At 36.4% G+C, this 23,426-nt stretch overlaps 1 protein-coding gene across 1 annotated transcript in view; it reads right to left on the reverse strand.

The window, feature by feature from the left end:
* Positions 1-2,365: 2,365 nt before the first annotated feature.
* The window catches only part of LOC120230791 (glutamate decarboxylase 1-like), a 31,138-nt gene continuing 10,077 nt past the window's right edge, over positions 2,366-23,426 (reverse strand). Inside the window, exons 5-15 of the mRNA XM_039230532.1 lie at positions 22,279-22,391; positions 21,832-21,947; positions 19,943-20,022; positions 18,348-18,402; positions 17,321-17,437; positions 16,293-16,357; positions 16,110-16,188; positions 12,088-12,237; positions 6,666-6,773; positions 5,205-5,294; positions 2,366-2,539 (exon numbers count right to left, since the gene is read on the reverse strand). Coding sequence (XP_039086463.1) covers positions 2,366-2,539; positions 5,205-5,294; positions 6,666-6,773; positions 12,088-12,237; positions 16,110-16,188; positions 16,293-16,357; positions 17,321-17,437; positions 18,348-18,402; positions 19,943-20,022; positions 21,832-21,947; positions 22,279-22,391 — 1,147 coding nt within the window. The remainder of the gene's footprint in view (positions 2,540-5,204; positions 5,295-6,665; positions 6,774-12,087; positions 12,238-16,109; positions 16,189-16,292; positions 16,358-17,320; positions 17,438-18,347; positions 18,403-19,942; positions 20,023-21,831; positions 21,948-22,278; positions 22,392-23,426) is intronic.

Consider the following 23,426-nt stretch of genomic DNA (forward strand, 5'->3'; position numbering starts at 1 on the left):
TAATTAAAAAGAAACAAAACCGGTGCCTACAATTGTGAATATAGGGACAAAGAAAACTTGAGGTACACTTTTGATAAGGAAAAGTTGAATCTCTCTTTGATAACCTTTACGTAATGATAGGCAATCATGCATAATGCATAGGCAAGAAACAGATTTATGTTTCTAGGCCTGACAAACCACATTTGGAACAAACCCTCCTGTCTAGAGCAGTAATTCTTATCAAGGGATACATTGCACTTAGATAATTAAACTGCCATTCCCTATATTTCACAAAGACACAGCCTATCAAACTCTGTACTATAATCAATTTTATGTTTCCTCTGAGAAAAACTTTGGACTGAAATGTCTTATTTATTTGGTAGAAAAACAATTGAAAAGAATCTCTATCCCAATTCATGTGTTTTTATTTCTAAAATATAGAAGTTCTTACACATTTCACTTGAATGAACCCTGCATAGCTTGGAAATCAGGAGTACAACGTCCTCTGTAATAATAATAAAAAAAAGTGACAGTATTTGATTGAAACCCTGAATGATTAATGAAGATAAAACCAACATTATGGAACTTTATTTTTACTTAGTATATATTTTTAAACCTCTGGTTCTATGTGGCAGAGTAAAAAATAAGATATGCAATGCAAACATTAATTATACACCGAGCCTATGCACAACCGAGGCTATAGGTCTCTTCTTGGTCTCTTGGAGGAAAGCAAACTGTCAACAGGCTATCAAGAGGGAGTTACATATATACTACGTTAAGTTTTTTCCCTCTTTATATTTTTCTCCAGATTCAACCCTATATTTCCCTCTACTTTTCCTAGTATGTGCCATTAAGTTTTCAGTTTTCAGCTTCCTTTGAAGTTCCAGAATCTTTTGATTTTTCTTTCTATATTGAGAAAACATCTTTTTATTTTTTCAGCTTTATTGTAGTATAATTAACAAATAGAATTGTAAAGTATTTAAAGTGTACATCATGGTGGTTTGATATATGTGTACACTGTCAAAAAAAATGAACACGATTTTAAGAAATATTTAACATAATCATTTTATTCTAACGAAAACCTGTAGCATGGGCATCGTTATTATTCCTCCAGAGAAGAGCAAAGAGAACTTTTTAAGTCAAGTGATTTGACAAATAGCTCAATGGGTAGGTAGTGAATGTTAATTGCAGGGAGGCATTGGCCAGATTCTCTGTCATGCACACTTGAGAAGACACCTACCCAGCTTCAGATTTTGGTTTCATTACTTATCAGCAGCACGATGTTAAACACGTTATTTAAACTCTTTAAATCTCTGTCTTCTCATTTGTGAAATGGAGATAATAAATCACTTAAATCATAGCATTAATGGAGAACTAAATGAGACTGGGCGAGTTAAAATGTGTAGCGTACCATCTGATATACAGTAAGTGCTCAATTAATGCTAGTTATTATCTCAAAAATGGAGCTGAAAAACGCTAATGACATCATCAATATGGAGCTGCCTGATTCCATTTTATGAAATATGGCCGATATACATTTGGAGAAGATGCTGCTGCAGTTGATCTTTAAAGAAATTAAAGATGGTGTTGTAGAAGGGAACCTGGGTGGTTTAGTCAGTTGAGTGTCCAACTTCAGCTCAGGTCATGATCTCTCAGTTCGTAAGTTCAAGCTGCACATTAGCCCATTGCTGTCGGCCTGCCAGGGCAGAGCCCAATTCAGATCCTCTGTTGCCTTCTCTCTGCCTCTCTCTTGTTTGTACTCTTTCAAAAATAAATATCTTTAAAAAATAGTGTTGCACAGTTCCCTTCTAAAGAAAAAGGCAAGAATCAAAAGGGAGATATTTCAGCCTCTGTCATTCCTGACCCCCTGCTCCAAAATACAGAACATTTTATTCATCTGATTGGTTTGAAAAGGGGAAACATATTATGTTTTATTTTTCACAGAGACAGAATACTGAATGATACTGAAAATGATTTCAATTCAGAAAGTCTTTATCCAATGAATTCAAGCATGTAAATACATGGGACGTCTTTCTTTACAAGAGGAGAGATTTATTTTTGGTCTTTCTTATTTACTAATGTGCTCTAAACATACCAAGAGTAGTAGCTGATATTTAACAGATTTTCAATAATTTTGATTTTAATGAAAATTACAAGTACATGAACAAACTTCTATCTATCTATCTATCTATCTATCTATCTATCTATCATCTGTCATCTTCAGTGAACCAGCTTCCCTTTCATCATCTTAGATCGCAAAGGATAAGAGATAATCAAAAGTTCTAAAAGAGAGGATACTATTTGTGGTGTTCCTTTCTTGTTATCTTCAGCAGCAGATTTTTTTTAAGTTGCCGCTCGCACTTGTATTCAAGCTCACACTGAAGTCTCAGAGATCCTTTCCAAGCCTTTCAATTTCATCAATAAGATAGTCAACATCTGCTTGTCTGGTGGCAGGGTTAGAAACGACCATTCGAAAAAAATTTACTTTGTCGCCACATGGCTGGTAGCTTATCATGGCTGTGCCTTCCTCTGTCATCTGTGCTTTAATCTTTGGAGCAATCTGTGTGTAAATGTAATTAGTATTAAAAGGTAATTTTACAAGTATATGCACTCCATCCCACATTCTAGATGGCTACATGATTATCATTAGTTCGAAGTAAATTGCAGGCAATTTAAACTATCAGGGATAATTTTTAAGAAGAGGCTTAACACAGAAAGAAAGAAAGAAAGAAAGAAAGAAAGAAAGAAAGAAAGAAAGAAAGAAAGAAAGAAAGAAAGAAAGAAAGAACACTTAGCATGTTCTATATTCATATTGCAGCTCTTATTACTCCATGATTCACAATGACCAAACTCGTAAAATGATGTGTGCTAGAATGCTTTAAAAAAGGCGGTGTGACATTCTGCTTATATTTATATGGTGATTCAAATAGAAGTATCTGAGAAAGAGGTACAATGAAATAGGAAGTGGAAAAATAGTAGCGTATAAGAAAGCGTAACTTTCATTATTTGAATGATTATACTACCTCTTGAGTTCTTCTACAAGGTCACTGTTTTGCAGCAAAGCATGTTTCTTTGTGAATTTCACAGAAACAAATTCTGTCAGTGGAATTGTCTTGCATGGGTCCTTAAACGACAGCATGCATGTGGCCATGTACACTCTTGCGCTATTGTTACAGGGCAAAGCAGCACTGATGCTCAGGTAAGTCAGAGGAGGGCATTCTATAACTACTTAACCTGTCCCTCTTCTTGTATCTTCAGCTTCTACCCACTGTTTACTTTTGAAATGCTACAGATGGCATCCATAACTTGAGTTCCCCATAAGTCTTATATAATGGCAGTGAAGAGACAAATACATATATTTATCTCCCTTATTCATCAGACATTTCATGTAATGCCCTTCCCTATGTAATATTTTAACTAAGCAAGATGATCATAAAATAATAGATATTAGTGATTACCTACAATATTTTAAAAAGAATTGCCTCTTGGTCTTGTCTTCCATCCAGGAATGTGTACAGAGCCCAAGGAGGGACAGCTCTCTGCTAAATGAGCTTTTGTGTACCTCAGTAGCCTGCCTGCAAGTCTGTGTAAATAAGTGCTTCACTAGTTCTCAGTCTGTAGTAATTGCCCAAATGGAAGACCGCACTTACATATTTAGAAAAGAATGAAGAGCTTCACTTAATACTTGCCTCAAACTGTAAAATATTTAAACAAGGGGTATATGAGAAACAAAAAATGAAACAAAAAAATATTTATGTTCACTTAGGACTTACAAGCCCAGTGAATTTTTAAAAAAATATTTAATTTAGAGAGAGAGGGAGAGGGGCAGACAGAGAGGAGACAGAGGATCTGAAGTGGGTTCCGTGTGGACAGCAGAGAGTCCAATTGATACAGGGCTCAAATCCACAAACAGGGAGAAAGTGACCTGAGCCAAAGTCAGATGCTTAACTGACTGAGCTACCCAGCACCCCACAAACCCAGGGAAGTTTTGATGATATAAAAAGTTGAAGCTCTTAGGGTGCCTGGGTGGCTCAGTCTATTGAGCACCAGACTCTTGATTTCAGCTCAGGTCAAGATCTCGTGGTCATGGGACTGAGCCCCACATCGGGCTCCCAGATGAGAATGGAGCCTGTTTAAGATTCTCTCTCTCAGGATGCCTAGGTGGCTCAGTTGGTTAAGTGTCCAACTTCAGCTCAGGTCATGATCTCACAGTTCATGAGTTCAAACCCCACATTGGGCTCTGTGCTGACAGCTCAGAGCCTGGAGCCTGTACTGGATTCTGTGTCTCCCTTTCTCTCTGTCCCTCCCCGACTTGTGTTCTGTCTCTTTCTCAAAAATAAATAAATATTAAAATTAAAAAAAAAAAAGACTCTCTCTCTCCCTCTCTCTCTGCCCTTCCCCCTCTCGCATGTGCTTTCAATCTCCAAAGAAATAAGCATATTTTTTAAAAAGTTGAAGCCCTTAAACACTGATATCAGAGAGTTAGTGTTCAGTTTATCCTAGGGCACCTCACCTTACCCAAGAGAAGTGGTCGTGATGTTAGTATAATTCAAAATAAAACATATTTATGTGATGTCTGCTTAAGATGGGTTAAAAACTTACAACAAATATATGTGATAAATTACATATAACGGTGATCCTCTTCATTTTAACATATATCATTAATATAAAGAACAAATATCCCCCTTGTTATGATATTCATTTGGATTTGTTTTTTCACGTATGATTGTTCATTGTTCTCTACTAAAATCTTACATCCTTGCTCAGATGACCGTATGATAAGTATTTCAAATTCTGTAATACTTCTCCAACTACCTCATCTATTGCTGTTAGGACTTGTTATGATTTATATTCTTGTCTTTTCTCCTACTAAACTTTCTGGCCAATGTGGGACTATGGTTCTGTCCAATTCATTTTATATCCTCTAACTCCTATAAGAACACCTGACATATATTAACTGATGAATGGATTAAGCAAAGTGTAGGAAACTCAGCATGTTGCATATTAAGAACTTAATTAATATTTTTTAATCATATAAACTATGACTGGATTAATTTGTAAAATGGCTGATAGGTCGAGATTAAGCTCATCTTTATATAAGTATTAAATCAATTTCTTGGGATCCCATGACCAATTATACTAACCAATCAAACTAATGACACAGACACATTATTTAAAAGGCATTATGACAATTAAAAACAACACACACACATACACACATTTACCTTTTGGAGTTCTTGATCTCTTTCAAAACCTTCTGGAATATGTTTAAGTCTTGGTGGGAAATACCAGAAGCAGACATTGGTGAACTCAGGCTAAACCAAAAATAAAAATTTTATAAGTATCCTTAAAATTCTACTTCATTCCTTAAGTATTTCAGAGGCATTTTAATGAATTTCATTGTTAATATATTTAAAAATAGTTTTTAAGGGCCTAATACATGTCAGGCACTGGACACAGAGACAACAAAAATCATCACAGTCCTGCCAGAGCACTCAGTCTGGCTCAGGCTCTTGCTCTCTTTCTCCGAGACCTCTTGTACCACAATTCTAGATGATTTTCCTACCCATGTAGATCATCCTCACCTTGTCTGTCAGTTCTCTCGGGAATCTTCAGTGAGGCCATCAATTCCATGACCATTCCTCAAAATATTTTAACTAAATAATGATAGTTCCAGTTTATTTGAGAAAGATCATTTGGGTTGAAATGTGGACAATGGTTAGAGGAGAGAACACATGAAGAGGGAAGAATATTAGATATTAGAATACTAGGCTGTGATAGTAAGTCAGGAGAGAATGGAGGAGACTTTGCTAAAGCGGTGGCTGTGGGTACAGATGGGGGAGGGGTGTTCTTTTCCAAAGTCTTTAACAGATGTAATTAACCTCTGCTAGCCCTTCAAGATGAATTCAAGTTTTCTGGCTTCAATGGCTAGATGTCTTTCACATAGATTAAAAATATAAGAGTACTTGACTAAAATTTAAGCTCGTTTTGGAGAGGAAATAAACTCTTAGAGGATGTGTAGAAAGAACAGAGTTCTTTATTCCCAGTTTCCACTTAAGAATGCAAGAGACTCACAAAAATTAAGATACTAGTTTAGTCAGAGGGAGACAATTTTGAAGACAGACCAAGCACATCTGTTTCTAAACACCTGCTCTTACTTGCATGGCTTCAAGCTAATGGATGGTTGACCAAGACTTAGAGAGGAAAATGGACATTATGCTGGCAAAAATCTCAGTTTTTTCATTAATATCTCCTTAGTGACTTAATAATGATCTACCAAAGATTATCATAAATTAAAGTCCACCTTCTCTCATATCATCTGTTGTCCAGAAACTCAACTGCATATTGTAACATACAAGAAAAAAGTTAGGAACAAGTAAATTACTCTTATTCTGTGCCAAAGAAATCAGAAAAGCAATTATAACCAAATAGTTTTACTTGGCTTAAAAATGAAAATAGTGAATGTAATCATCAAGTAAGTCTTTTGGACCCTTGGCTTGTAAGACATAGAACTTAAATGAAAAAGGTTTTAAAACGGAATGGTTTGCATTTAGATAAAATAACATACTTATGGTAATTGTAAGTAAACTTTTAAAATGATCTCAGGTAAGATGCAGGTAAGAATACTCAGCAAGCAAAGTATAAATCCATTAAACTATCAAAAATTTTTAAAAAGGCGTCTTTACCTCTGCATCAAACACGAGCTTAAAGTTATCTTTTTTCTTTAAAACCTTATAGAAGTATTTTGCGAGTTCCATGTGTCCATTGATTTGGGCCTCAAAGCCACACGTTCCCTGTAATGAAAATAAAATAAAAATAAAGTTTCCTTTCATGTAAATTCCTTGAAATTACATTGAAATTGATTAAAATTTATTAAACGTATTTAAATAAATAATATGACTATCATCTTACTACTAGTAGGTGTTCTCCATTATCACTTCCTTTTTATTTCCAGATCTCATCTCACTTTGATGCCCTACTGTCCATGAACTTAAGGCTGGTTACTTAGCTTTCTATACTTCAGTTGCCTAGATCTACAAGCATTTGCTAAATATTCTGACATGTAATTTTCATCAGTCTAATATGTAGAGCAAATTTTAAAAAATTAAATATAATGTAATGAGGAATGGGGAAAATACTACAAATAAAGCCTTTGGCATACTTACAGGTAGAATGTATTTAAAAATTAACAAGCGTGCCTGGGTGGCTCAGTCAGTTAAGCATCTGTCTTCGGCTTAGGTCATGATCTCACGATGAGATGGAGCCCCTCATTTGGCTCTGTGCTGACAGGGCAGAGCTTGTACAGGGGTTCTCTCTCTTTTTCTCTCTCTACCCCTCCCCTGCTCATGTTCTCTCTCTCAAAATAAATAAAAATTTAAAAAATCAACAGCTGTTGAATTTCTGCTCTATCCCATGCATGTACTTTAGTGCTGTATACACTTGGTTTAACTTCCTCTTAGAAGAACCCTATATGGTGAGCAATTGAGACACAGAAGCTTTGTCCAGTCTGTATCTCCAACCACCTGCTTTCCTGTGGTTATTTCTGCTTCTCTCATGGCACTAAGCATTATACAGGGGGTGAGTCTCCTACTTGTTTTCGTCTGAGATCTGTGAATCTCAGACTTATATATTCAACTGCTTATTCAAATCTCCACTGAGATGACGAATGAACATCTCAAAATGACATCTCCAAAATGACATGTCAACTCCTGATCTTTCTATGCAAATTTGTTTCTCCCACAGTCTTCCCAATCTCAATAATAATGTCATTTTGATCTTCCAGTTACTTCCAGCCCAAAACATTAAAGCTCTCATATCTTTGATCATCCCCTTTTTCTCATTCCCCGCATCTAATGTTTTGGCAAATCTCATAACGTTTACCTTCAAACTGTAATTAGAATCTAATAAACCTTAATGTATCCACTGCCACTCTGCCGGCCCAGTCATTCTCTCCCACATTATTCGAATTGCTTCCTAAGTGATCTCTTTGCTTCAGTCCATATACCTACCGCCCAAGCTGAGTGTGTGCATTCACAGTTATTCTAGGCTTTACAGCCATATGAAGTAAGTACTTTGGTGGATTCTTAATACACAAGACTTCATAATCAGAGCTGGCTTCACGGGAATACAACGTGAGCAGTCACCCAGGACCCACACTCCAGAAGGGTTTCGTGTTTCATTTAATTCCCCGCTATGGCTGTCCTGAAATTCTTTAACATTTTACCTTGGACTTGTATTTGTAAGTAAAGTGAGTCAAGTGTCCGTAAGGAGACAATGGATCGTGCATGTGAGCTGAGGAGACACAGGGAACTTCCTGTCTGCCATCCCTTGCCGTCCCATTCACGACACATTTGCAGTGTTCAATGACCACAGAGCTCCTCTGGCCCTATGGCATGTGGGAGCTCAGGGGCTCTCGAGGCAAGTCCAAGGTCAACACAACATGTAAGAGGGGATGCTGAGAGCCCCAGGAGGCCACACTTTATGTTGAAACCAAAACTTGCTTCCCACAGAATTTGTTTCCTTTACTCCTTGTCCTTTTCAATGCCTCCAATGTCTTTCTCTATAGGAAATATACATGTATATTACATGTATAAGCATATATGTATAACACGTATATTTTATATATACACACATATATGTAAAAAATTTAATTATATGCATATGTGGTTAGAACCAACAACGGTCACAATTTTAAGCGAACATTCATTTGGAAAAGGTATTGTTAGTATTTGAAACGCTTAAGAATAGGAATGATTAAATATCAATGGGCTAATTTCTTGTGATAACTACTCTATCATCTGATATTATGCAAGAAATGTTTCTTTGAGGGCAATTTGGTTCAGGGGAAGCTATAAACAGTTAAAAAGGAAAGAAGGAAAGCTTGCAGAAAAGTTAATAGAAATTATTGATAAAGAATGTTCTTACTTTTTAAAAAAAAATTTTATGTTTATTATTTTTGAGAGAGAGAGAGAGAGAGAGAGCATGAGCAGGGGAGGGGCAGAGAGAGATGGAGACACAGAATCCAAAACAGGCTTCAGGCTGCCTTGAGATCATGACCCAAGCCGAAGTCAGCTGCTCAACCAACTGAGCCACCTAGGCGCCCCTCCTATGTTTGATTTTGAAGAAAGGGCTAAGGATCACTAAAGTGGTTGCCATAGAGTTTACTAATCTCTGGGAATTTTCCATTTAGAACTTTTGGTGGCATTCATGCATACTGAATGGACATTAAAAAATATCATGGTATATGTCCCATTGCAAATGCATCTTTAATCTCTGGGGAAAAGAAAATCTACAAGGACTGAATATTAAAGACAATGGCACTTCCAGTTTAAGTTTGACTGGACTCTCTTAGCCCACGTTCTCCGAAAAGCAGACATCATGAAGAGATTAAAGGTGCCAGGATTTTATTAGTGGAAATACCTATGTGGAAGACAGTAGGAAAATTCATAAAGGCCACTGGGGGGCCTGGCACCAAGTCAGCTGTCAGAAGAGTCATGTGCTTCTTAGGAATGGAATGAATGCCTTAGAATCCCTGACAGGCTCAGTCACTGGCTGGGAGAAAACTTTGGGAAACAGCCTCAGGCAAATGTAATTAAGAATTTAAGAGAAGCAGATGGGACTTTTGGACAATTAATTTCCCTATAGCATTCTCCTGGCCAAAACACATTCATTTTATGAATCCAAAACCAGTCCAACCCATGTAGAAAATCCACATTATATTTGCTTTTGCACATATCGTCAACGTCTGTAGAATCTTATATTATTATATGATTTTCTTCTTATTTTTATAACCTATCATAGAATTTTAATGTAATTAATTTCATTTATACAAAATACGAATTTCACTAACAATGGCTCCTCTTTCCACCATCAATGCAGTATTCATTGTGTAATTTGAGCAGATGAGGACAAAATAGAATTTTTCAAACTTTGAAGGCAACTCATCTCTTTTAAACCTGCCATGGATATTTCCTGAACTTGATTTCCAGAGTGAGACATGTTTTTCTTATGGGAAAAGCATTTTCATTCCAGTGTATACTGAGTTTTATGTAATCGTCTGCTCCCCTTGAAAGGGTAATAAAATCTTTCTTTTCTCTCCAGGAGTCAAATGCTTTCATTCTGGGGCAGAACAGGATGGACACCTTCTTTCCAACACCAAAAGAGGATTCCTTAACATTCGGGAGTAGACAGAAGCTCTTTCTTTCCCTTCCTTTCTCTCTCTCCCTCTCTTCCTTTCTCTCAGAGTGGATTTGCCAGCTCACGTGTAAGATTTCAGTTTCCTGATTGCAGGATCCCTCTCCTGGGAAATAAATCTCCGTTGCACATGTAGGGTGATGTGACATGGCTTTACCATGTTGCCCTGAGGCGGAAACAGGGTGTGGAACCAGAGATATTCTCTAAGCAAATTGTTGATCTTCCTCTGACTCAGAAACCTTATGTTTACCGGAAGGATGAAGTAAATAAATATGAATACTAAAATTTCATTGGTCATGTCTGTTTCAGAGAGCCAAAGGAAGTGGTTCAAGTACACAATTCTCCGATGGTCTGGCTTAATCCAGGCCAAACGTGCTTATCTGTACCTTTTGAACTGTAGGTCATAGGCCATTCGTGAGTAATAGAACCATTTAACTGGGTCACACCAGCTTTTCTTTCAACGAGATAGAGAAGAATAGAGAACGTTAGAGAATTTCATGTATTAGAAGGTGTTTTTCTGAAACTTTTGTTTTAAGTATGTATGTGAGTGGATGTGTTATTGGGCCACAATATGAAATGTATTTCTTACTGTGGATTGTGTTAAAAAGTTTGAATGTCACTTCTTTATTGTATAAAGGAATAGATGAACTATATAATCCTTTGCATAATCCCTTAAATATATCATTTATTTTTAAAAGTTTTGATACATATTGAGCATTTGCAAGTTCAAGGAGAAACCTGATGACAAATACCTAGGTGTGTATACTCATTTAAGTTAAGCCAAGGTATATGCTGTGACTGACAGCTAAGCTTTGACAGAACTGGTAACCTCTTATAGAGTTCAGGAAGTTAATGGAAATGTTTATATAAATAAAATCTATACAGAATCAGATGGAGAGATATTTAGATTATCAGTGCCTGAGAGACCTACACAAAAATTTGGAGCTTTCTGTATGTAAAGATTTGAACCTAGAGTATTTTTTTAAAGCAAGTTTAACAAAATTTCCAAATTGGCCATTTAAAAATCTTCAGGAAAAGAACTTACAGAATGCATATCTTTGAATAAAAAACAATTATCAGTGAAACTCCCAAGACTGACTAATGACTGATTGTCTTCCTGAGTTACTGGTAATCTTGACATTGGGTCATTGCTGGGTGACTTGCACAAAAAGTGGTGTCTCCAGTTTTGTGGTAGTATATTTCTGACCAAGAACAAACAAACAAAAACAAAACAAAAAAAGCAAAAAAACACCTTCAAATTAAATAGAAGGGGTTGGTAAGATATTATAGATGATAGTGGTTCACATCAAAGCTTTCACCTGCACAAAACCCATTGTCCATCTTTCTATGGGGCACTGAGACTGGAGTGACAGAAATAGCTTCCAGAAGCATGCCAATTATTTAAGTGAAAACTTATAAATAAAGGGCAGGAGAAAGGTACAGAACATGTCCTGCTGTCATTGTAATCTTTGGAGAGACTATCTGCTGACCTTGACTCTAAGGTAGACTGTACATCCATAGAATAAATAAGGGTTCACCTCTGAGAATCTGTACTGACTTCAAGTTTACTTGACTATTAACACTTTCAATTAGTAGTGGGGAAAATGTTGTTTTTCTCTAAGTTGTGGGCAAGTTTATATTCCTAATAGATTTTTATCCCTACAGTTTGGTAGAGCATATAGGCATGATGGAACAAATTTTTCTCTACCTCTGTTAGAATTTATACCTGAGAAGCCAAGCTTGTCTTCTGCAGTTAGAAATATAGTGCTTTTCTTGAGAGATGTGTAGGAAAATAATGACGCTAAAACTCTGGGAAAGACACTTAAAGAGAACTCTAAAAAAAAAAAAACGGGGAATTGTCTATACTCTTCATCCAAATGAACTGGACCTAATAAAGGGATAACGAATCCCTACCTTTGCTTTCCACATCAACCATAGCTTAAAGACATCAACATGCCGGCCACACTGAATAGTTCTGTCCCCAGTGTCAAAGTCGACATTGTAGAGTTTATCTGGCTGGAAAAGATAAGTAGCGTGCATCTGGTTGCATGCTTCCAGAAGACCCTAAAAAAGGAATATGTCTACATGTAGGTTATATCCATCTCAGTAAGAAACCACCATTATTTATTTCAATTACGTGCACTTTTTTTGTTACCCTCATTTTTTAAATTTTATATTTTAAATGTTATTAAATTTTTGTATTTTAATTCCAGTATAGTTAACGTATAGTGTTCTATTAGTTTCGGGTGTACAAGATAGTGACTCAACAATTCTATACATTATTCAGTGTGTGCACTTTTAAATAGAATTTGATTTTATATTAATAAATATGTTACTGTTGTAGGATTTTTGTATATCCAGTTGTTCTTCGGGTTTATCTGGAACCAGCGGTAAACTGGATTAACACGAGTTTATCTATTTTTCTTTAACTTTTCTTGACGGCCTCGAAGGTCTTCTGGTCTTCTGAAATCATTTCCTATTCTTATGTATTAAAGTTAATGAGAATGGAGGGCCTCATTCACTTGAACTAAACTGTCCCATGAATCAGCCGTTAGGTGCAGTCGGCACACTGACCTGTTTGTCACTGTAGGTAGAGAATAAAGTAATCCACTCATTTAACGTTGTGCTTCTCACATAAAAGATGTTGAGAATGTTCCTTCTCAGTGTTGAAGAATGGAGGAACATTTGCTTTGGGTGGTTAAGAAGTAATCACTAGAGCAAAGAAATGTTTCCCATCACCCAGTTAAAGAGAGGCTTTTCTCAAAGGGTGTGTGTTGTCACAGCCCAAGCAAGGCTTAAACTGTGTGCACTGATGGGGGACCGTTTAAAGCTACATCAAGTGTAACTTTTGTAGAAGAAGCAAATAACAATATATCTATTATGTGTTTATTATACACTGGGTACTTCACAAATATATCATTTGAGCCTCACAGAAAACTCATAGCACAGGCCCTATGGTTGCATCATTTTTTATAGATTGAGGAACCTGATACTTTAACATATTAAGCAATTTTTAAGGTCATATATCCAAATAGTGGTGAATCTAGGATCTGACAAAAGGGCACTTTGTCTTGAAGTTGGTGGAAATTCAAGTTCAAAAGATAATTTTCACTTTTGTGGGGTTTTTTGTTTGTTTGTTTTTTTTGTCTTTAGAATAGGCTTGTGGATCTAGGGAAAGGAGCACAATGTGATGGTAAGAATGGAAGTATTTGGGGGCAAAAAGAATAGAAATGATACCTTTAAAAGGAGTACATTGTGTATTTATATTTTAGGTGTCCTATTTACACATGTAAATATTTTCTCTCTAGTCTACTTCAAACTCCCCTTTTAATGTTACGTTAGGCAAGAGTTGGAGACTATTTAAAATACTTTAAGACAGTATAATCAATACTTAGGTTTTATCTATTCTGGTGTGATGATTAAGCTACAGTTAGTCATATTTACCTACAATCTGTCACACGCTGCGGGGGCAGTGGGTGTGAGGTAAGCAAGCGTGAAAATGTGCTGTCCCACTGACTTTACAATCTGTGTTGCAGGAGGTTGGGTGGGTAAGATCAGAGCTAGACACTAAACAAAATGTGGTGTATGTGAATGTGAAGTTGTACCCAGGATAAATGCTATGGAAGAGTTTCAAGGTGTTGTGAGAGAATATTCTAATATTCTAAGGATCAAGGATTTCCCACTTCATCTGAAAGGTCTAGGAAGTCTTCCAGGCAAAAGTCATTTTTGAGTTCAGCAGGAGCTAAACAAGAAAGATGTTGGGGGTGGGGGTGGGAGGCAAAAGTAGAGCCAGACTCTGATGGTCAGAAGGAGAAACTCATGCCAAGGTCATATGTGAGAAGCTTCATGACTCCTCATTGGAATTAAGGGCAGGTCAAGGGACATCAAGGGCAAAAAGCAAAGGGAAGCAGACAATGAATGGGACAGGAGAGACGGGTATGTACCACCCATGTGTTGTAGGCCATGTCAGGGATTTTAATCCCCATCTGAAAAGCAATGAGAAGCCACTGAATGGGTTTCAGTTTTGCACTATGAAAATGTCCTTCTGGATGAAAGAGACTGACATGATTAGCACTTCATTTCAAGAACACATGGCATTGCCTTACCCTTCAACAATTGAATAAGAGATATTTAAAATTAGTTTCAAAATTTTAATTACAAAATTAATAATTACAGCAAAATATATATATTTACAGTGCCTATAGGTACATTTTCAGCATCAGAAAATGTATGCTTAATATTGGGTACAATGAATATTTAATATATTCATTAAATATTGGATATACTTGGTTTACACTGCTCATTAAAGCATGAGTCAAAATGGTGTAATGTGCAACCTGAGACACTCAAATGGTTTAAAAGATAAAAATCAAATGTCCCTCTTAATTTAAGGCTACACCAAAAAAAAAAAAAAGGCTTATTTTCCAGAGATGACCTTAAAAATAGTAATAGCTTAGTAGTTTGGGGGTTCTGCTCTACCTCCACTGACCATCTATCTTTAGGAAAAGACAAAAAAGTATAAAACAAGAAAACAATGTATTATTTCAACGTACCTACTATGGGTGAAGAAATCAGACTGAAAAATATTGGTATTTGAGTCTTAAACATAAAGGTATCAGAAATCTGAAGGTTGAAAATATCTGTTAGCAGTAGGAAGGGGGAGCAAATTCAGAAGCTTCTTAAAGAAAATATATGCACCCAAACTAGAATTTCTGGGTATTGGACACTTAGGAGTGGACACTCAGGAGTAGCCTATCAACCTGCAGGCTTTGAACACAAGGTGACTGCTATTTTATTGATGAGATATTGAAGAAATATTGTTGCCACGTACCAGCTGAATAAAATCTAAAGCAGAGCCCGCACTGCTAAGAACGGTCTAGGCTAGGAGAGAGTAATGATTCTCTCAGAAGAGATAAAGTGGTCACTGACTACTCAAAGGTGAGTGAGTTTTTTTAAATTCCACACAAGTGAAATCACATGGCATTTGTCTTTCTCCGACTGACTTATTCACTTAGCATAATACTCTCTAGTTCTATCTATGTTGTTGCAAATGGCAAGATTTCATTCTTTTTTATGGTTGAGAGAGAGAAGCAAACCAAGAAGCAGACTCTTAACTATAGAGAAAAACTGATGGTTACCAGAGAAGGGGGCGGGGGGGGGAGATGGGAGATATCTATCTATCTATCTATCTATCTATCTATCTATCTATCTACCTATCTATCTATCTATCTCCAAACTCTTTGGATTGCCTGTGAGTAAGGGAGAAAGAAAACAAAGTTATAAATGAAACTACATAAAATGCATTTGAATTTCTGACAACTACATGGAGATAAGGAGTCCCAGGTTGAATTTTATAATTGTACCTCTCCTTGGAGGAGATCATCAGTTTATCTCCTTGTGTAGCATTGCGTTTACTACTGATGGAAATAAAATGCAAAAAACATATAAGCAGAAAGTCATTTCATGCAACCCATAAATGTGTGCTTTCTATGCTGAAAATATATTGCAGTTACTCAGAGTTATCTACATTTAAAATGAGCCATATTTTTGGCCCTACAAGCCGAGATACCAAATGGGCCAGTTGGCCAAATTTGATCCCTAAGGATATTTTGTTTGTTCACGGCATTTTTAATAAGGAGGGCATGAATGGGGTTTTCTACAGACCTCATCCCTGTCCATTGTGTCATCCCAGATCTTATCCACACATTGGGTTACCCCCCATGTTTATAGTCGGTTGGTTTTGTGGTACCTCCATTACCCAGTGGCTGCTACTTAAAGATTAAGGGGGAAAGATCAATTTTCTTTAGTAAAGCAAATTGTGTTGCACTGTGTTAATTCGGTGAGCCCATAATTATTTTGGTTTTAAACATTCACAATGAAGCTAGTCATTACCAAGACATCCATTATAGCTCTACTTAAAAATAGAAAGCATTTACTTTTTCCCGGATCAGGATAGCGGAGCACTGAAGGGGGACGCCCATGAGTTTATGTGGATTCCAGGTCACAGAGTTAGCCCTAGGTGATAAAACAGCTCCAATTAGTGCTCACGGTCTAATGAAAAAGAACAGAGTCCTGGATAGGGTTATTTTGATTTTTACAAGCAATGGTATGGGTCTCACCTTTCAATGCCACTGAGTTTATGGGAGTGATTTCTGGACAGCAGCAATCCACCTCCCCAAGCTGCCTACAGACACAAAGGACATGTGTTCTTATATTAATTATTTCTTTTTAAATAGCATTGGTGACTTTCTCCCATGTTAAATTTATTTCAAACGTTGATGAAGCTTTAATTGCTATGGTAGATAATTATAAACTTGGCTATCATTATTCTACTTATAAGAACAATGCACTTTAAAATGTCCTCCTATGACTCTCATTGTCTATTCGTGACATAGTAAAGTTTCAGGTTTCTAATGAATCCCAACACCTTCTGTATAATTTCCAGAGATGGATAAAAAAGTTGGCATCAGATTTGGCAAGACCACAGAAAAATTAACATATCTACCATACTGTATCACTTTAAATCTGTCCACCTCTTATCAAAGCCAAAGCAAGTATTGCCTGAAATCGCTGAACTAAGTTAATAGCATCAAAAGTTGTGATTTCCTTAGGGTGCCTAGGTGGCTCAGTTGTTTAAGCTTCCTGATTCTTGATTTTTGCTCAGGTCATGATCTCACAGTTGATGAGTTTGAGCCCTGCGTTGGGTTCTTTGCTGACAGTGGGGAGCCTGCTTGGGATTCTCAGTCTCCCTCTTTCTTTCTGCCCCTCCCTGCTTGTTCTTTCTCTCAAAAATAAACAAACAAGTAAACTTTATTAAAAATGTCCTTAATAGGTATTAATTTAAAAATGTTTATTAGAGTAATGGGCTAAATCTCCTGATTTTAAATCAGGTTTAACTATTTCTTCAAACTGATGTTCTAAATTGTAGGTTGAATATTGATAGAGGTCTGGACTCTTTTCAAACACTTGATACATCTGTGGTCTTTCCATGCTTAGGTGTTAAGTCGATTTGATTCATAATAAAAAGAAGTTTCCAGGGAAGATTTCATCTTGCCTGCAAGGCCAATTAAACAATTTTAAAGATTGTTCGTAGGATACATTTTCTCAAGGGGAAATTACGGGCCAGATGGAAGGAAGGGGGACTCACATCTACGTGCATCCAGAGTCTGTGCGCCTCACAAATATCCGCGATGTCGTGAAGAGGGTCAAAGGCCCCGAATACTGTGGTGCCCGCAGTGGCGGTGACGCAAAAAGGAATGTGGCCCTGGGAATGACATAAACTGAATCGTTGGTCTCAGGAGGTCCACAGGAATCCTACCATATCATCGCCATTACCCTTCTGGGCATCCGGAAGCTGGATGACTTGGACCAGAACACTAAGTATCTAATCATCTCAAACACTCGAACTTCCAGTACTGGAGGAAGTAGCCAAACCGTAAGATGAACTCAGATGACTGCCTCTGAGTTTCATTTACTATTATCTCTCTCCAAATTTATTTTCACAAAATAATACCACAAAAATAGACATGAGCCAATTCCTTTATTTAGTCCTGATAACTTTTCATTTGATATTTGACAGAAAATTATTAGAGAAACATTGCAATGTTACTTAATTGTTTCATTTACTTTTATAAAGAATTTCCTGGGGCGCCTGAGTGGCTCAGTTGGTTAAGCATCTGACTCTTGATTTTGGCTCAGGTCATGATCTCATGGTTCATAGGACTGAGCCCCTCACTGGGCTCTGTGCTGACAGCGTGGAGCCTGCTTGAGATTCTCTCTCACCCTCTCTCTCTGCCTCCTCCTCTGCTTGTGTTCTCTCTCTCAAAATAAATAAACATTAAAAAAAAGAATTTCCTGGGGTGCCTGGGTGGCTCAGTCAGTTAAGCATCTGACTCTGGCTCAGGTCGTGATCTCATAGTTCGATCAGGCTCTGTGCTGACAGCTTGGAGCCTGGAGCTGCTTCAGATTCTGTGTCTCTGTCTCTCTCTGCCCCTCCCTGACTCATGTTCTGTCTCTCTCAAACTAAGTAAACATTAAATTTTTAAAAAATTTCCTTCATTTAGGGAGTTTTTACTCCTCTTAGCAATTACCTTACCAGTTGTTTTCTGCTAATGAAAATAGGAAAAGAAAATAAAAATGCACCTGCATGTTAAGTATGGAGGTGTAGAACATACCTTTCTTTTAGCTTGTAATATAGTTTTCTCTAACTCAGCTGGAATCATCTTTCCCCTTAAAAATACAAATATACATTGATTTATTATGAGCGAATAAACATACCAATTCTAGTAATGAGAAGAATAACTAATATGCAAGGCTAAAAAACTAGTTTCCAGTGAGGTATTTCTATGTGAGTAAACAGATATTTGGTAAGTGTTCAGTTCCAAAAAACCAATAGTAAATATCACATTGAACTAAAGAATGATTGGTGGGGGCACCTGGGTGGATCAGATGGTTAGGTGTCTCACTTCAATTCAGGTCATGATCTCACGCTGCTGGGTTCAAGCCCTGCATCAGGCTCTCTGCTGTCAGCACAAAACCTAATTTGTATCCTCTGTCCACATCCCCTCTCTCTCTGCCCCTCCCCTGCTCACACTCTGTCTCTGTCTCTCTCAAAAATAAATATTTAAAAATTTTTAAAAAGAAAATGCAATTGTTTCAAACAACAAAACATCATTTTTGCCTATCAGAATTTTTACTCATAAGGGTATTTATAATATCCACATTGATAATATGCAGATAAGAGTATCAATTAACTAAAAAATGTTTGAAAAGCAAATGAAAAATCTTTATGAAATTGTAAATGCAGGTCTTGTTTGAACAAATAATCCAGTTTCTAGGAATTCATGTGAGATATTCAAACAGAGACTTTCAAATATATTTATATAATTATACTAATTTAATCATTGTTCTTAAATATTAAATTCTAGGGGGAAATCCTTAAATGTCTTTTAAAATAAGGTTTATAAAATTATCTTACGTTCATAAAATGGAAAACTCCAAAGTTATTGAAAAAGAATAAGGAAAAGGATAAGATTTCTAAGACAGGGACTCCTGGCTGGCTCAGTTGGTTAAGCATCCGACTTCAGCTCAGGTCATGGTTCTCACAGTTCATGGGTTCAAGCCCTGCATCGGGCTCTGTGATGACAGCTCAGAGCTTGGAGCCTGCTTCAGATTCTGTGTCCCTCTCTCTCTGCTCCCACTCATGTTCTGAGTCTCTCTCTTTCTCTCTCTCAAAAATATACAAACATTAAATTTTTTTAAAGATTTATAAGACATTCTAAAACCCCCAAGACTTCAGGAAGCAAGTTACAGATTACAACACAGAATTGATGTGTGAATAAGTTTGATATGCATAAAAATGATCTTCCAGAATACATGTAATATTTGTAATATTTATTTCTTAAAGGTGGTATTCAAGCAAAATATAAATTTATTTTTGCTTTGTAGATTGCCAAGACAGTTGAATTTTTATCTACAAACATTACTATATTTTTATGTTTATTTGTATTACACATAATTCAATAATATATTTAAAATAGGGAGGATATGTGACAGTCCTGGTAGTTTAAAACTATATTTAGTAAAGAAATTTTAAGAGTATGATAGGATGCCTTTGGTGCTTCTTTCATAACTACTGCAGTTAAACTTTATTAAAACTAATCTGGGAGAGTATTCTTGTTAAAAATTGGAATAGGAAACCTATAGATTATGCCTGAATCTATGAAGCATAATGACAATAACAAAAATGGAGAATGTGTTAGAAACATACCTTTCATCACATTTTACTTCAATTACATTGTCCGTTCCAATACCAAGAATAGCTGCAGCTTTTTTTACTGAATAATGACCCTTGGACAAAAATGGAAATAGGAAGGCATTAACTTCTCTTCATTAAATGATCATTTATACCAGAGCATTTGGGGGCTTCTACACATAGCTTTGAATGGGTTTGTGCATACATACACATATATACACAAGTACAGGCCTCAAGGCATATTTCTAGACCCTCATCATGACAGTTTTTCAGGAGAAAAAGGTTGTGACACCTCTTTTAGAACACACAGCACAGAACATGCTTTACATGCAGTGGGGGTTTGAATATTCTACTTCTGCATATGCATATAAAATCATATCAGATATAGATCTACTGTTAATATTCTCCAGTAATAAAAACCTTAGGTGTTCCAGACAGCTGTAGCTGTTGCATTACAGACGTTTTATTTTAAGCCTCAAGGCTTGGAGAAATGCCATGATTCTTCTGATGCCTGCAACTCTTAATTTTGACTTTGACACCAACTTTAATTTCTTGCCTTCTAGGTATCTGCTATTTCCCCTTATCATTCTGCCTGATGTAAATAATATCAGTAAAATGGAGGTATCAGCAGCTCAAGATACAAACTCAGGCCTTGTTATTTTTAGCTGCCAGGAAAAGACTAGATATATGAAAGAAAAAAAGATGCAGAAATGTAAAACCCTATGCAGGCTTCATTTCAATAGAGAATGCACCAATTAAATAGGAAATGATTTTTTAAAATCCACATAGGGAGTTTCAGCCTATTTACTCATTCTATGTAAAAATTATACGTCAAATGACGAAAAAGACATTTGTAAACAAGCATCTAAATTATATTAAGTTTTATAGTTATATTAAGTTTTATAGTAAATTACATTAAATATGCATCAGTGACCTCCAACTTGATAATACACATATATATAACACACCAGTTTGAATTTGGTCATAGAATCATACTGCAAATACAGAAACATTTCAAAGAAAACCCTGTGTTTCCAGGTTCTTTTAGGTAGAATTCTCAAAGTGGGACTACTATTACATTTTAATATCACAACTGTTGTTAGGCAGAAAAGAAAAAAGCGCCCAAGGGGCGCTTGGGTGGCTCAGTCAGTTAAGCATCTGACTTCGGCTCAGGTCATGATCTCACGGTTCATGGGTTCGAGCCGTGCATCAGGCTCTGTGCTGACAGCTAGCTTGGAGCCTGCTTCTGATTCTGTGTCTCCTTCTCTCTCTCACCCTCCCCTACTCATGCTGTCTCTCTCTCTCTCAGAAATAAATAAAACATTAAAAATTTTTAAAAAGTGCCCAAATTTATTAACGGGATGAATCAATTAAAAAAAAAAAAGTGTTGAAGCGGAGCACAAGATTGGAACATTAAAACCAAAGAGAACAGTGGATACATTGTCAGTATCAGAAACATTTGGCCGAGGTCCTAGTCTATAAAAATAAGCCTTTGTTTTTAACTAACTCCTTTGACCCTCACTGGAAAAATAAGATATCAATCCCATTCTCATTCGATTCATTCAACAATAAAGGGAATCACTAAATCAAGTCTTTAAAATATTTATAGCTTGACTTTTTTTGGTAAAGATAGAAGAATGCCTTATATTTATAATCATATTTTTGTTTCTCATATTTTGAAATTAAACTTTGATTTTGAATTATCTGTACTGCTAATCGCTAGAGCCTATATTGACTGGAAAGTTGTTTTTTAGTCTTTCCAATATCAATATGCAGACACAGACACAGAGATTACTGAATCTCTATAATGTTAGAGTGAAGCTAATATTCTCCTTCTTTCAATAACTTTACAGTTTACCTTAGAAGATTCTTAAAAGTTGGAAAAATTGAGACTTGATACTTACTTGCTCAGAAACAAATAACACAATACACGGAAGTGCCATCATGCCTTGTCTTTTTATCGCTGGATATTGCTTATAACGGGCTACTAATACACCATAGAGGTTAGATATACTTCCTCCTGGAAGAGAAACAGTGAGTGTTAACCTAATTTCAAAAATCAGAAATGTTCACTGAAATCATGACAATTTCAGTGCTTTCTGAAACTAAAGTGGTGCCAAATCACTGCTGCTATTTCAAAACTACCTTTCCTTGACAATGTTGAGAGAAATATCACACAACACAATTCATACCTTTTAGATTTGTGGAAACCTTGTTTGCAATTATGGCTAACACAATGGCTTGTGAACATTTCTCTCTTAAAAATAATAGCATTAGTTGAAATATACTTTGAATGTCCCTGAATATATATTTCATTTAGCTTAGAAAAATGATGTCTTGCTTCTTCTTACCAGGTGCAAATACTCCATCTGCTTCTGTTTCTCCCCAGCCAATAATTTCATACATTTTCTTAAGAAGAACCATCTCCATGACAGTAAATACTGGAGCTATTTCATATGTAAACCTAAATCACATATATAGAAATCCTACTGTGAATTATATAAAGTGGGAAAGGATAAACAAAGTCACGTGCTAGATAAGATTAAATACATTTTTTTTTTTTTGGTATTCTATAGCAGACTGTACAAAAAATAGTTACAATTTATGTGCTCTAAACCGCCCCTTCCAGGCTAAGAGTTTATTAGTTCAACAAAGAAGGTATCATAGATAGATTCCATTGTTTTGTTCAGTAGCTGAGGATTTTTCCCACCAAAAGGAATTGTGAAAGCAACCCCTACCTCCTCAGCACATGCACAATACTATTAGCACCAGAAAATGCCGATAGATAGATAGATAGATAGATAGATACATACATACATACATACATACATACATACATAGATGGATAGATAGATACATATGGCAAGTTAGAAAGAGATCTAGATCTACAATGTTTTGCAGAACATGAAATAAATCAAAAAAGCCATTTCTCAAAATCGATGGGTGAAGATTTTCTACCTAAAAATTGTACTTTGGGCAAGCACACCAAAAAAGGCTAAAAACTATTATGTTTTCAGTAACAGCTCGAAGCGAGTAGATAGTTCAAGGAAAGAACAATATGGCCACATGAACAAGAATTCAGAGAGCATGGCGATGGGGACTCTCCTCTGAGTCACACTGAGATTAGAGTCCCTTCCACAAAAAGAAGCAGCCAAGATCAAAAAGAAAGCTACGAGTTTTTCTCTATACACCATATACAGTGAGCAATGAGGTACTTAACGCTGGTTCTGAAATCAAAGAGTTCCTTCAGGTATTTTCGAGGAATCCTTTTCTTTGTTCTCAAACACCTTTTAAAGGTGGTGTTTGGAGGTGTTCTCACATAGCGCTGCAAGTGTCACACTCCATTTATGTTATTTTAGATGCTCTCAGCTTGCTCTGTCTCTAAAGCCCCATATTCAAGCCCAGCCAGTGCTGTGACCACCTTCACTCAGATACACCCAGAGCTCAACCGAGAGTCGCCTCCCACCTGCAAGGCAGGCACTGACTTCCAGCCCATGGA

This window comes from Hyaena hyaena, unplaced genomic scaffold, assembly GCF_003009895.1.
Source record: "Hyaena hyaena isolate Hyena2069 unplaced genomic scaffold, ASM300989v1 scaffold_47, whole genome shotgun sequence".
Taxonomy (NCBI): Eukaryota; Metazoa; Chordata; class Mammalia; order Carnivora; family Hyaenidae; genus Hyaena; species Hyaena hyaena.